The sequence below is a fragment of the Artibeus jamaicensis genome, unplaced genomic scaffold (assembly GCF_021234435.1).
Source record: "Artibeus jamaicensis isolate MK-2021 breed Jamaican fruit bat unplaced genomic scaffold, CSHL_Jam_final contig_685, whole genome shotgun sequence".
NCBI classification, from domain to species: domain Eukaryota; kingdom Metazoa; phylum Chordata; class Mammalia; order Chiroptera; family Phyllostomidae; genus Artibeus; species Artibeus jamaicensis.
Window position 1 is genome coordinate 12,674,104 of NW_026521924.1, and position 13,155 is coordinate 12,687,258.

The 13,155-nt window shown below is 53.2% G+C and overlaps 1 protein-coding gene across 1 annotated transcript; it reads left to right on the forward strand.

The window, feature by feature from the left end:
* The first annotated feature begins 1,764 nt into the window (after positions 1 to 1,764).
* Positions 1,765 to 12,540, forward strand: DDRGK1 (DDRGK domain containing 1). The gene is made up of 9 exons (XM_037147811.2): positions 1,765 to 1,916; positions 3,119 to 3,322; positions 4,568 to 4,677; positions 4,930 to 5,031; positions 8,090 to 8,212; positions 8,456 to 8,494; positions 11,042 to 11,098; positions 11,631 to 11,679; positions 12,045 to 12,540. Exons 1-9 carry the CDS (start codon positions 1,826 to 1,828, stop codon positions 12,215 to 12,217), a joined length of 948 nt encoding a protein of 315 aa, XP_037003706.2. The 5' UTR covers positions 1,765 to 1,825; the 3' UTR covers positions 12,218 to 12,540.
* Positions 12,541 to 13,155: the final 615 nt, after the last annotated feature.

Consider the following 13,155-nt stretch of genomic DNA (forward strand, 5'->3'; position numbering starts at 1 on the left):
TTTTAGATTTTTTAAAATTTGTTTTTTAGAGAGGGGAAGGGAGGGAGAGAGGGAGAGAAACATCAATGTGTGCTTGCCTACTGGGGACATGGCCTGCAACTCAGGCATGTGCCTCAACTGGGAATGGAACCAGCAACCCTTTGGTTTGCAGGTCGGTGCTCCATCCAGAGTCACACCAGCCAGGGCTGTTTAGTGGTTTTAAAACATACATATATGTTGTCACACTGCACATAAGCATTTGTAACAATTCCTGCTTAATAGATATTAACATGTCATATTTTTTCAAATCTCCCCCCACCCCCACCATTCACACCATTGTTCCTGGACTCTTCATATTATCACAAACACAAAAGGTTTCATAATACTCTAATAGCAAATTCCCAGTAGTTACTTGCTTTTTAAAAAAACTCAAGTTTACATTCTGTCCCAGTTTTTTGTTTGTTCGTTTTAGAATAAACACCTTCATTATATGTGCTAAGACAAGAGGGATGAGGATTTATTTGCATTTTGGGTCTTGGTTTTCCTCAGCTAGAGCTCCAGCTCCTTGCCCTCCAGCACACAGCCATCTGCTTGGCCACATTGGCCTGGTCTTCAAGCGATGCACGCAAGAAACTGCCCTGCTGGAACTGCTCCTCTAGGAGACTGCTGATTTTGGCATTCTTTCCCTTTCATCATATTTCTTCTGAGTTTTCTTTGATCTTTCTTTGTTGAAAATCCCTTCCTCCTGAGGAGTCAGCTTGGCTCCCTTCTCAAGGCCCAGGGCAGTGCCTAGTGGGACTCGTACCACTATCGGTATGGTGTGCTGTCAATGAGCGTGATGCAGTTCTTTGAGTCTTGTTAGGGACAAGCTTGTCGTTGGATGCATGTAAGCAACATCCATAATACTTGTTTTGTGCACACCACACTCCAAGCCCCAGGAGAAGCTGCCCACGTGCAGCCTCAAGGCTCAGTAGTTCTTCTAGCCTCCCTGCACGTGGGCTGTGTGTATGCAGTCAAGGCCAATCTTAGTGAGGACAGCAGGACACTCCAGCACATATTTTTGCTTCTTGTGGGTAGGGCTTTCTCTTGCCCCTGGTCTTATGGCACTTGTGCCATTTGTTCTGGGAGATGCCCATGGCTTGGTGCCAGCTGGAAAGAGCTTATGTGCAGCTTCTTTGAAAACAACTTTATTGAAGTATAACTTGTCCCTAACTTTCTGTATAGATTCTTAAGAAATTAAAGGGGAATTTAAATTCTCTGTGGGTAATTTCCAAGAGCTCACTATGGGAAACTGGATCACTAATTTTTGTACAACCTAATAAAGCTAATTTTACTTTAAAATACGTATAAAATTGGCAGGTCTGAGTACAAAAAATATATCACTCTTTAAATGGAAGATTTGGTCTCTTCCCCTCACTCTTTTAACAAAATCAAGTCACAGATACAAACGTACCTCTGCTCTTAACCTCATCCATCGTCTTCTCTCCCCAGAGGTAATCGTTATCTTGAAGTTATTCCCAAGTATCTTTTTGTACTTTTTCCATATAGTGTATAGATTTCCACAAACACTATATGGTATTGTTTAGTGCCTTAAGGACGTATATTAATAATGTCACACTGCATATAACCGTTTGTAATAATTTCTACTTAAAGTATTTTTTATGCCAAAATTTATTTTAAAATAAAAAAAATTAAGGTCTCTGTGAAACCTGCGGCCTGGGCGGGGCCTGGAGTGGTGGGCGGGGTCTAGAGTGGGAAACGGGAGGGCCGTAGGGGCGTTGGGCGGGGCCTGGGAGATTTCCCGACTTGAGGGTGGATTCGCTGGTCCCACCTGGAAACCGTCGTCATGGTGGCCCCGGTAGTGTACCTGGTGGCGGCAGCTCTGCTTGTCGGCCTTATCTTCTTCCTGACTCGCCGACGGGGCCAAGCGGCAGCAGGTAAGAGATGCCGCCGCGCCAGGGCCGGTGGGGCCGGGTTCAGTGACTTCCAGAGCCTTCGTAGGCCGTTGCGCCACGGCTGCTGCGCATGCGCCGGCACTCGCGGTGGCGCTGACGGGGATCCAGGCGCCGGGCTGAGCTCCAATGCTTGCTTGAAGGGGGACCGGGTGGGAGCAGCAGCAGCAGTGCTGGAACCAGCACACGGGATGGCTGCGTCCCTTCACTTTCCTCCTGGTCCCAAAAGAAAGCCTCGCCCCATCCCTGTCCTTGCCTCCTGGCACTGCAGTCCTACACACCCAGAGAGGCTAGGCCCTGGCTGACACACGCTGCCATCTCTCAATGGGGCGATGCCCCTCTGAGCCCGTTGGAGAAGTCGCAGGAGTTTCCATTCCTCCCGGGCTGACTCCGGAGCAAGAAAGGGGCACTAGAGTATTTTCTGCCTACCCACGAGCTGGAGAGAGCTTGACGCAGCTCCAGAGAACTGCCTGAAGCTCTCCACTCAAGGGGGCACCCGTGCACCCTCCTCCCTGTTCTGCATCCTGATCAGAAGGCCATGTCATTCATCGGCCAGGGCATAGGACAGACACACTGGTCATTCCCCACCCCACCCCCTTTTCTTGTCAGCATATGGCTGTGTGTTTAATGTCTCTCCCCCTTTCTGGGCCCACAAGCTACTTCAGAGCACCTGCATGCTCTCGGGGAGGAGAGGGAAACTGAGGTAAAGCAGATAGCCTGCAGATCTTCCTGGGAGGAAAGACAGCCCATGGGTGAGCTCTCTGGTTGTGATGCCAGATAAAACCATGGCAGGTGGTGTTAGGCAAGAAACAAATGCAGTCCTGCAGTGGGCATTTGGGTGAGGTCTGGAGTGGGCAGAGTGGGCTTCCTGAAGGAGGTAGAGCTTCAGCTCCATCTTGCTCCATCAAGGTGGTAATCTCCTGGTGAGCCAGAGAAAGGTGGGCCCTTGAAGGGAAAGGTATCAACACAGGCAGGAGGGAAAGGGTGATCTTGCTGCATAGGACCAAGGTTGTGGGTCTGGGTTGTAAAGGCCCCAGTGGTCTGAGAAGTTGGGATTTGTGCTGTGTCCATCAGGAGGAAGGACAGTTGGAGGAAGTTGAGGAGGATGAGACTTGTGGGATGTTGCTCCCCTGCCAGCAGGTGGGTTGGGCTGCTGTACAGCATTATGGTTCCTCTCTTCCCTACAGCCAGCAGAGAGACACTGCACAATGAAGAGCCAGTAATAGCAGGCCGAGTGGCCCAGCCTCGGCCCCTGGAGCCCGAGGAGCAGAGGGCTGGGGGTAGACCCCGGCGCCGCAGGGACCTGGGCAGTCGCCTGCAGGCCCAGCGTCAAGCCCAGCGATTGGCTAGGTCTGAGGTGGATGAGAATGAGGAGGAAGTTGTCATCCCAGGTGAGCGGGGCCACATCTCGGAGGGGAAGAGAACTGACTAAGGGGGTGAAAGGACCCCAAAAGCTGGGTGGAAGCGTAGGGTGTGAAGCCACAGTGTGGAAGGGATGTCTGGGAGCCATAGGATGGGGTATGGCCAGGCTTGGGAACTGGCTTTTGGTCCTAGGGACCAGAAGTTCTGGATCCTGACCCCTATTCCATTGAGCTAACACCCTCTTCCTTGATCTCCATTCTCGATGTCCAAGCAGGAGGGTAGGGGTCTTTAAATTGACCAAGGGAGTTCCTCAGTTCACTCATTATACCCCAGCACTCTTCCTGGTGTGGGTACACTCATTCCCTGAGGGCCTCACCCCGGGGCCAGAGTTCCTGGCTGAGAGTTTCCGCAGTCTGGAGTGCAGTTGCCATAACCTAAGAAGAAGGGTTTGAGGATAGAGATATTCTTTTGACAGAAGCCTCTATATCCCTGGTACTGGGAGACCAACCGAGCCCTTGGTATTATAGGAAAGAATATCTCCTCTCCAGTGCTCCACAGGTGTCTTGAGCCTGAGCAGGGGACATTTAGGTCTTTTGTCCCTGTACCCTTGGAAATTAGCTCCTTTGGCTCAAAAAAGAGGCCCTCTGTCGTACCATCCCTCCTGTCTCAGACTTGAGTCTAACATCGTTGCTGCTCAGGAATAAGCGGGTCTTTACCTTTCAGCATTTTTTGGCCCTGGGGTAATCCTGGGGTTTGGGCTATCTTTGCCTTGGGTCTGGTGGGTGAAAGGGATAACCCTGGCCAGGGGCTGAGTCCAGAACCCTCAGCAGTAAGGATGATTAGAGATTTGAGGCAGGTTGGGAGGGGGTTGTGGGGGATAAATTTCCCCTAAGGCTATCCTTCCCCGTAGCTTTGGCTCAGAGACCAAAAACAGAGAACTCGGCAAAGCCCAGGCAGTCCTGTCTGAGATTCCCAGACATTTAGCTATTGGAACCTGGTGCCTTCCTCTACAGCTGTGCAGCATGTAAAGTTATCATCTCCTCCCTTGCCATGTGGACCCCTCACCCCACCACCATCTCTAACACACACACACACCCAGGGTTTGAATCTGCATTCATGTCTGATGCCTCTGGAGGGCAGAGCCAGGCTGATGACATTTGCAGGTGGGTGGAAGGGGAATCACTCATGAGGACAGGGACAAAGGGTGGGATCGACCCATCATCACTGGTCCTGTCTAGCCAGGACCTGAAGTGTCTTTCTTTGACCACACTCAGCCCATGAGGAAGAAAGCGAGAAGCCAGCAGAAACTCACCTGTCAGGAAAAATTGGAGCCAAGAAACTACGGAAACTGGAGGAGAAACAAGCACGAAAAGCCCAGCGCGAGGTAAGCAGGGGGAGTGGGGAGCAGCTCCGGGAAGTGGGAAAAGCCCTGCCTCCCCTGTCCTGTATGGCAGACCCTCCCCTTAAGGCTCTTTGCATGCCGGGCTGGTGTTTGCTGCTTCCCTAGCTTTGTTGCCTGCAGCCATGGTCGGTGGCCTGCCCCATGCACTGCCTATTGCCTGCCCCTGGCCTGTTTGGGAGGTGGGCAGGCTCTAGCCGGGGGTAGGGATGTGCTGCTATGAAGGCCTCTCTCCAGGCAGAGGAAGCTGAGCGTGAGGAGCGGAAGCGCCTGGAGTCCCAGCGTGAGGCAGAATGGAAGAAGGAGGAGGAGCGGCTTCGACTAGAGGAGGAACAGAAGGTAAGGCTGGCCCTGGATCCTGACTTCTGACACCTGACAGGGCAGCCTTGTTTCCCATTCAGCTCCCCAACTCCTCCAACCCAGAAGATGGGCCATAGACCAGGTGCAGGGGCAGGCTCTGGTTTACTTGGTCCCTGGGCTCTCGGTGCAACCTGTGTAAAGCTGCCACTGAAAAGTAGAGCCTGAGGTGGGAGTTTTTATGCATGTGATGTATCAAACATACCCGGAGTACTTGAAGAACACTGGGATGGTGAGAGTGGCCAGAGTGCAGTAAGCAAGGAGAGTGGTCAAAGAGGTAACCGGGGTCTGGATCCTGAGGACCTTGAGGCCATTATGGGCCATTGTGAGAGATGGTGGACTCTGCTGGAGCCTGGTCCTGTTTAGGGCCAGGCATAGAGGAGATGCTCAGGGATGGGGGCCACTACAATAAAAGTGGTTAATGAGCATTTGTTTGCCAGATGCTTTCTTCCTTCTGAGAACCACGTGCCCGAGAAACAGATTATCACAAAGATGTGATGTGATCTAGGGCAAGAGCCAGGATTGCCCAGCTGGGAAGACCCCATAGCTTGGCGCCTTTGGCTCTGGCTGGCCTCGTTGTCCCGGGCTGGACGGTGGAAGGGGTGAGTCTGGGTGCTGCAGCAGGGGGACCAGAACACAGCAGAGGGAGGCATTAGCAGAGGGCTTTTCACCTTTATGACTATTGGCTCTGCCTAATACACCTTCAGTCTCCTGGGGCTCTTCTCCCTCACTCAGTTTCCCCCGTTACTAACACCTTAACTTTTTTGGGCATGTTTCTCACAACTAATACAGGTGCATTATTATTAAATAAACCCCACAAATTTTTCAGATTTTATTAGTTTCCCCCCAACATCCTCCTTTTTGTAAGTTAAATTTTAAAAAATTGATTTGAGAGAGAGAGAAACATCAGTTTGTTGTTCCACTTATTTATGCATTCATTGGTTGATTTCTGTATGTGCCCTGACTGGGGATTGAACCCACAACCTTGGTGTATTAGGACGACGCTCCAGCCAACTGAGCTGCCCAGCCAGAGCCCCAAAATCCTTTCTCTTTTCCAGGATACCACATTACACTTAGTTGTCATGTCTTCTTGGGCTCCTCTGGGTTGTGACAGTTTCTCAGACTTTCCTTGCTTTTGATGATATTGATTGCTTTGAGGAGTATTGGGAACGTACTGTGTTACACTGTGTATGATGTGCTCCCATGTATAATGCGCACCCACGTTTTCAGCCCAAACTTTCAGGGGAAAGAAATCGTTCATTTTAATCTTTTAATTGTTATTTGTTTATTTATTTTTTACTTACTTATTTTTAGGAAAAAAAAGATTGTTATATTCCAGGGTATTCCTTTGCATATGGATATTATTATTGTCTTCTATAGTTATACTTCTAACACATAATCATAAATAAAATAAAACATTTATATAGATACGGAATTAGTACTACCCATGTATAATGCACATCCTTATTTTTCCCTCAAAAATTGGGGTCCAAAACTGCACGTTATACATGACAAAATATGGTCTTTTGTAGAATGTTCCTCAATTTGTGTTTGGCTGATGTTTTTCTCCTGGTTAGACTGGGTTGTGGATTTCCAGGAGGAAGACCACACGTGAAGTGCTGTCTTCACCACAGCGTATCAACGGTGCCTGTTACCAACTTGACTTGTCCAATGTGATGTTAACCTAGACCACCCAGGGCATTTGCCCATTTCTCTGTCGTAATGTTACTCCCCGCTTCCCACACTTCTTCAGGGACCAGTCACTGTGCACAGCGCACGCTTCAGGGGTGGGGAGTCAGGCTCTGCCTCCTTGAGAGGAGAGCGTTTCCGGAAGTAGTTGGAATTCTTTTGTGCAGAAGATGTATCTTTTCTTCTCTATTTATACATTCAGTTATTTGTTTTCATCCACATGCACATATGACTATTTATTTTGTACTTTGTCTTATAATCCAACATTGCTCCAGCCTTGGCCACGAGTGGCTCCTTTAGCTGGCTCCTGTGTACCTGTGACATTTTTCTCATTGTTTTCTCACTGTTGGCACTGCAAGATGCTCTGGCTCATCCTGTATGTTCCTGCCCCAGCTTGAGCTTCATGTTTTAAAAATATCTTTCTGAGAGCTCCGGAAAATGGGTTAGGTTGGGGGAGGCTGCTGCACGAGCTGGTGGTGGTGATGGAGTGGCACGGATGGACTGAGAAGCTTCCCGCAAGTTAGAGAAGGAAGTGGTACATGGGGCCTCGTCTCTGACTGGGGCAGCTGGCCAGGCGGCCGTGTGACTCACTGAGCCAGAGACTCGGGAGGAGGACCAGACATATGGGGAGTGGATCACAGGGTCTTTCTGGAACATAATTCAGTCCGAGGTGCCTGTGCAATGGCCCAGTGGGTGTGTCACGTGGGCAGTTGTGTGCCTGGGAGTAGAGACTGGGGCCGGGATACGGCTGTGGCGGTCGCTGGCAAGGAGGTGGTCGTTGATGGAGAGCGTGAAAGAGGGAGAAGGGATGGCCCCAGGAGCTGGAGGAAGTTCAGGAGATGGTGGAGTCTGGAAGCCAAAGGAAGGAAGAGGGAGTGGTCAGCTCTGCCGGTGCCGCTGAGAGGACAGGGGTGTGAGGCCCAATGGTTGTCCCTTGGATTGGGTGGATCCAGGGCATGCGTGAGAGTCCCTTGGATTGGGTGGGGTTGTTCCAGAGGAGCTGGGTGTGCAGGCCGGAGGGTGAGTGGGTGCATGGTGAGGGAATGGGGCGTGGGTGTTTGTTTGAACATGGGGGAGCAGGGGGTGACTGGAGGGTGCTGTGGGTGGGGTTATGGTAGGGCTTCAAGGAGAGGGAGAGCATTTGTCTGGAAGGTGGTGGAACTGATGAGAAGTGGAGCCCCTGCCTTCTGTTCAGCTCGGGGGCCAGAGGGATGGGTTTTCACAGGCACTCTGTCCCTGAGAAAGGGCTGAGCTGTATGACCTGGTGCCCTGCTGGGGCAGCAAGGACCAGTACAGGGATGGGGTGGGCACCTGTGCCCAGATACCTGACTCTCGCCTACCGTGTCCACAGGAGGAGGAGGAGAGGAAAGCCCGGGAGGAGCAGGCCCAGCGAGAGCACGAGGAGTACCTGAAGCTGAAGGAGGCCTTCGTGGTGGAGGAGGAGGGCGTGGGCGAGACCATGACTGAGGAGCAGGTGGGCCTGCCACTCCTGCGAAACGCTCCTCCCCAGTCAGGCTGTGAGAGATGGGTGGGCGTGATGGCCAGCAGGCCCTTGCCTTGAGAGGCCTTAGAAGTGCCTCCAAAACCCTCATCATGGGAGGCCATGCTGCTTGCCAGTGCAGGCGGCTGGGTGGCCCTCAGCTGGGTAGGAGGGTGGGCACCAGCTGCCGCAGCCTCTGCAAGGGGCAAACTCACTCTGGTTTCTCTGCTCCTCTAGTCCCACAGCTTCCTGACTGAGTTCATCAACTACATTAAGGTAAGAAGCCAAAGAGCAGGTCCTGGCATCAACTTCCTGCCGTGTGTGCATGTGTGTGTGTGTGTGTGTATGTGTACGCACGAGCACATTACGAGTGTTCCCTCGGGGCCTAGAGAGAGCAGACCTGAGTGGGGGCTGCAGGAGTTCCACTTAAGGTCATGCGGGAATGGGCAGCAGGACCAAGAGCAGCCTAACTGCTGGGCTCCTGGCCAGGGGAGCCTTTTTCTGACCCTGACAGTGGAGAAGGGCCTGGATCTGCATGGGAGGTGTGAGCCTTTGATTCCTGCCTCACACTCGGGGTGTGACAGTTCTCCCATTCTTCAGACCCCACGCTCAGTGAGTCACTGTATTTTCAAGTTTCTTCACATGTGTTTTCTGTCGGTTCTGTCACACGGAAGCTCCCCTTGAGTGAGGCCCCACACGTGGCATCCCCTGCCGTGTGTTCCTGACCCGGGACTCAGGTCTTGGGGACTGAGGGGGAGACAGTGCTGTTTCTTTGGGGATGGAGGGTGGGGTGGCTGGTGTGTCCTCTTCTGTCTGCCGGCCGCCCCGGTGCTGCTCTGGGTTGCATAAGCACAAGCCCTGTCCTGCTCCACTGTGCTGCTAAGCAACTTCTCGTCTCCCACGAAGGATGCGAGAGGTTTGCAAGTGCAGCTCAGAGGTGCAGAGGCGGCTGAGGGAACGAGTACAGAGGTAGCGCGGGTGGGGGCGAGACTAGGGGTGCCAAGGAGCCAGGGCTTGCGTAATCCTCTTCCCACCTCCTGAGAGAGAGCAGGGTTGAGTTGCCTCCCAGCGACCAGGGGCTGGGCTCACAGCCCAAGAGGAAGAAAGCTTCTCAGGCTGTGCCCGTTCCCCGGGACGGAGCCTGTTCTCCAGCCTGGCATGTCGGAGTGAGGGCCACAGCCTGGGCAGCACCTCTCACACTTCCCTGCTGCTGGTTGGAACTTTCTGTCCCCATCCACCCAGTGGGCAGCACCACGGTCCTGTGTGTTTCCTCCAGAAAGCCCTCCTCCATCAGCTTTAGCTCCCGCTGTCCTCCACAGACACCTGAGAAAAGGCCCCTTGCTTTCAGTGGCTCTGGGGGAGCCATTTTCTGGTGGTTCTCCAAAGTCTTCTGGGCCTTAGGGGTCTTTCCAGCCTGCCATCTGATTTTCCCAGAGTTCCTGTCTGCATGGAGAAGGGGGGCTTTCAAAATTTAGCCCACCCACCCTCCTGCCTCCAAGGGGGTGGCCCTTTTATTTTAGGATTTCAGAGCTGGTGGCACATTTCTGTGCCCAGCACAGTTTGTGTGAGGTGTGGGTCTGGCTTGTTCTCGTCGGTCCGTCCACTCTGTTCTGATAAAGGCTAGGTGGCCGGTTGGTTTTCCCAAGCACATCTTGGCCTTAGCAACCCCCAGACTAGGTCTGTGGGAACCACCTAGGGGGATTCCCTGCTCCCACTCCACGCTGCCTCTGAGAGCCCAGCACCTACGTGGTGGGTGGAGGCCAGCTGGCCGGGTCACCTTGGGCTCTCCCACTCCCTGGTCCAGTGGCTGCCCGCTCGCCTCCCTGCCTGCACATTCTGTTTGGCATTTGGAACAGTCACATGCCATCTCAGCCCAGGAGGTGTCACCATGTCACTCCTCCCCCAGCTCATTTGCTGCGAAAGAATCCCGGAACATAAAAGACTGCCTTCTTTCGAGCCACATGCTGTCTGTAGGGGAGGCAGGGCAGATGCAGGCGTGGGGCCCAGCCTTGGGCCCTCACCTGCACCCCCCGGACTAAAGTTTCTGCTGAGGGGTTGGGGGAGGCCCGTGGAAAATGGCTGGGCACGGAAGGCACTGAGAGTGTGAGCAACTCTCATTTTAAGAGTGGGTCCAGCACCTCGGGTGGTGTGAAGAGGATGGTAAAGAGGAGTGTGGAGATTTCCGGGCCTGGGGGAGTAAGCAAAAGCGAGGTGGGAAGGAGCCATACTGCCTTTACGGAGACCCCCGCTTATCAGGGCCTTTTATCTACGCTCTCCTCGTCCACATCCTCTTCTGCCTGACCACCAGCTGGAGGCAGAAGCTGTGTTTTGGTCACTGCTGTGTACCCTGCATCTTCTCAGTGCATTGTCTTGGCAGGTCGTCAACCAACACAAATTCTGGTGACAGTTTTTTGAAATAGCTTTCAGTGACTGTCATTCCCTCCCTTTGTCTTACGGGGCTTCCCCTTCCAACCTGTCCGAGATGTTAAAAACACACAGCTGGCTACAGAGGGGAAGGGGCAGCTGTGCTTGACTCTTCCCGTGTGTGTCTGTGTCAGTGTGGTCCCCAGTCCCAGATGGGGCCTGTGGCCAGGTGGTGTCAGTCGGATACCTCCCCACGAGCAGGGGAAGGAGAGTTTATGGGTGTACGTGTCTCTGTATGTGGGTGGTTGGCAGTGCGTGAGGGGACCCAGGAGGCTCTTCCATAGGAATCTGTAGTGTTACCCAGCCCCCAAAGCAAATCAGATCAGAACACAAACCTCAGTTTGTGCTGAGAGGGATCTGCCCACTCAGCCTCTCTCCTTTTTCTCCCTGTCTTTGTAGCAGTCCAAGGTTGTGCTCTTGGAAGACCTGGCTTCCCAGGTGGGCCTGCGGACTCAGGTAAGCCCTGCAAGGTGGCCTTTTGTTTGGAGTATGGCCATGGGGTCTGTGTGGCTGTCAGAGGGGCCTGTGCTAAAGATGGAGAGTTTTAATGTCCCCTCCACCCTGCCCCGACCCAGGTGGGAGCAGAGAGTAGGACTTGCAGCATTCCCAGAATCCAGCCTTTCTGCTAGATGGAAGAACAGGCAGGGAAGAAAAGAAAAAGTCCCATCTCTCCAGCAGCCCCTGTAACCAATACAGCCAAACTCCAGTTACCTTGACAACTCTTGCAAACAAGCTGCACCAGCCTTCATGGCCAAATGTCACTGCTGCTCCTCTTCTGGTTGGAAAAGTGCCTCTCTCAGGGGTCTTGCAGGGCCCCAGGGCCAGAGCTGCTTCTCCCCTTTTTTCCTCCGGAGAAGCAGAGTCGTGTTGGGTGGGGGAGCTCCATGGGAGCGGGGAGGAGATTTGGCTGTGGTGGCATGAAGGTTGCATGTGCCTTTTCCGGGGATGGCAGCACCTGTCTCTGCCCTGAGAATTGTTCTCCTCACAGGACACCATAAACCGCATTCAGGACCTTCTGGCTGAGGGGACTCTGACAGGTGAGACGATGAGACTCAATCACTGCAGGCCTCGGCCTTGGGGAGTATCTAGCTCCAGGGGGCTCCAGGGTCTTGCTTCAGGGGCAGGATCATAACCGAGGGTGGGGGGGAACGCCGTGCGATGTGGGACACTGAGCAGGGGGACTAAGTTACAAGGAGGACATGCCAGGGCCTAGGGAATGCTCAGGGTGACCAGGATAGGCACAAAGCCTGATCTGACACCTAGCCAGGGTCAAATGCAGCCAGAAGAGGCCACGAACGCCTGTAGGGCTCAGAGCCAGTTGTGAAGGGGTGGGAGGGCCCTCTCAGCCCAGATGGGGAGGGCCTAGAAGACTCAGCTCCACAACCTGTGTGTGTCCCCACAGGTGTGATTGACGACAGGGGCAAGTTCATCTACATTACCCCGGAGGAGCTGGCTGCTGTGGCTAACTTCATCCGGCAGCGGGGCCGGGTGTCCATCACTGAGCTTGCCCAGGCCAGCAACTCCCTCATCTCCTGGGGCCAGGAGCCCCCTGCCCAGGCCCAAGCCCAATCCTGACCTAGCCCATCTCTCTTGGATTCAGAGCCTGGACAGCCTACCTGACCATATGTTTTTATTCCTGGCCACCATCCTAAGGCAGTGGTGGGGCATGGCCAGGCAGTTCTAGATTAAAGGCTTGTGAGTGCTGCTGAGCTTGGTGTGGCTTGGTGTGGCAGAAGGCCTGGCTGGGATCCCCAGTGAGCAGGTGAAATCTAAGCCTCGGAATGTACCATGGGTTGAGGGTCAGGGGGAGGGTGGAGTATCCTAATGAAGCATATGGAAGTTTCCTTCTTATCAAGTATTCACTTATTTATTTAATAAAAATACTGGGCATTCTCTAAGTTCCTTCATACCCTGCAAGCCAGGCTCCCAAGGCCTGGAGAAGGTCTTTCTCTTCTTCCTTCCCTCTTCCTAGAGCAAAAGTGAGGAACCTCTTAAGCCATGTCTCCCCCAACTGGAGTGGGAGGGCTCACCATTTTTTATATGGACTCTAGAGCCTTAAGGAAGCCTGAGAACCCTTAGGGAGAGAGTTAACGAGCACGCCAAGGGAAGAGTCCTAGGGAACTTCAGCCTTTAAGACAAGGGGAAGGGAGGTCATGGAGGGCGAGAGGCTGGGCCAGACGCTTGTGGGGCAGATGAAAGGACGGGGGTCCTGCTGGAGCTGGACAGAATTACGCCATGCAGGGGATCGCTTCACACAGCACATCACATGGATTCTGCTCTACATTTTTGACACAAAGTCTAAATGGTGTGGGTGATTCCACCCACTAGTGGGTGTGAGGACCATATGCTCGGGAGTGGGTGTGAGATGGGAGATATGTGTCTGCTGTAGGGTCAGTCACTCTGGGTTCTGCGGGCTGGGCTGTTCATGGCATGAGCATGCTGCTATGCTGAGGGTGAGGCATGTGCTTAACTGTATTCCTTAGGCAAGGTGGCCCCTAAACATAAACCACCTA

Excerpts from the sequence above, each read along its gene's own strand:
- DDRGK1 (XM_037147811.2), top strand. The coding sequence starts at position 1,826 with ATGGTGGCCCCGGTAGTGTACCTGGTGGCGGCAGCTCTGCTTGTCGGC. Across the intron at positions 1,917-3,118 it reads ACGGGGCCAAGCGGCAGCAG|CCAGCAGAGAGACACTGCAC; the intron begins GTAAGAGATGCC and ends TCTTCCCTACAG. Across the intron at positions 8,495-11,041 it reads AGTTCATCAACTACATTAAG|CAGTCCAAGGTTGTGCTCTT; the intron begins GTAAGAAGCCAA and ends CTGTCTTTGTAG.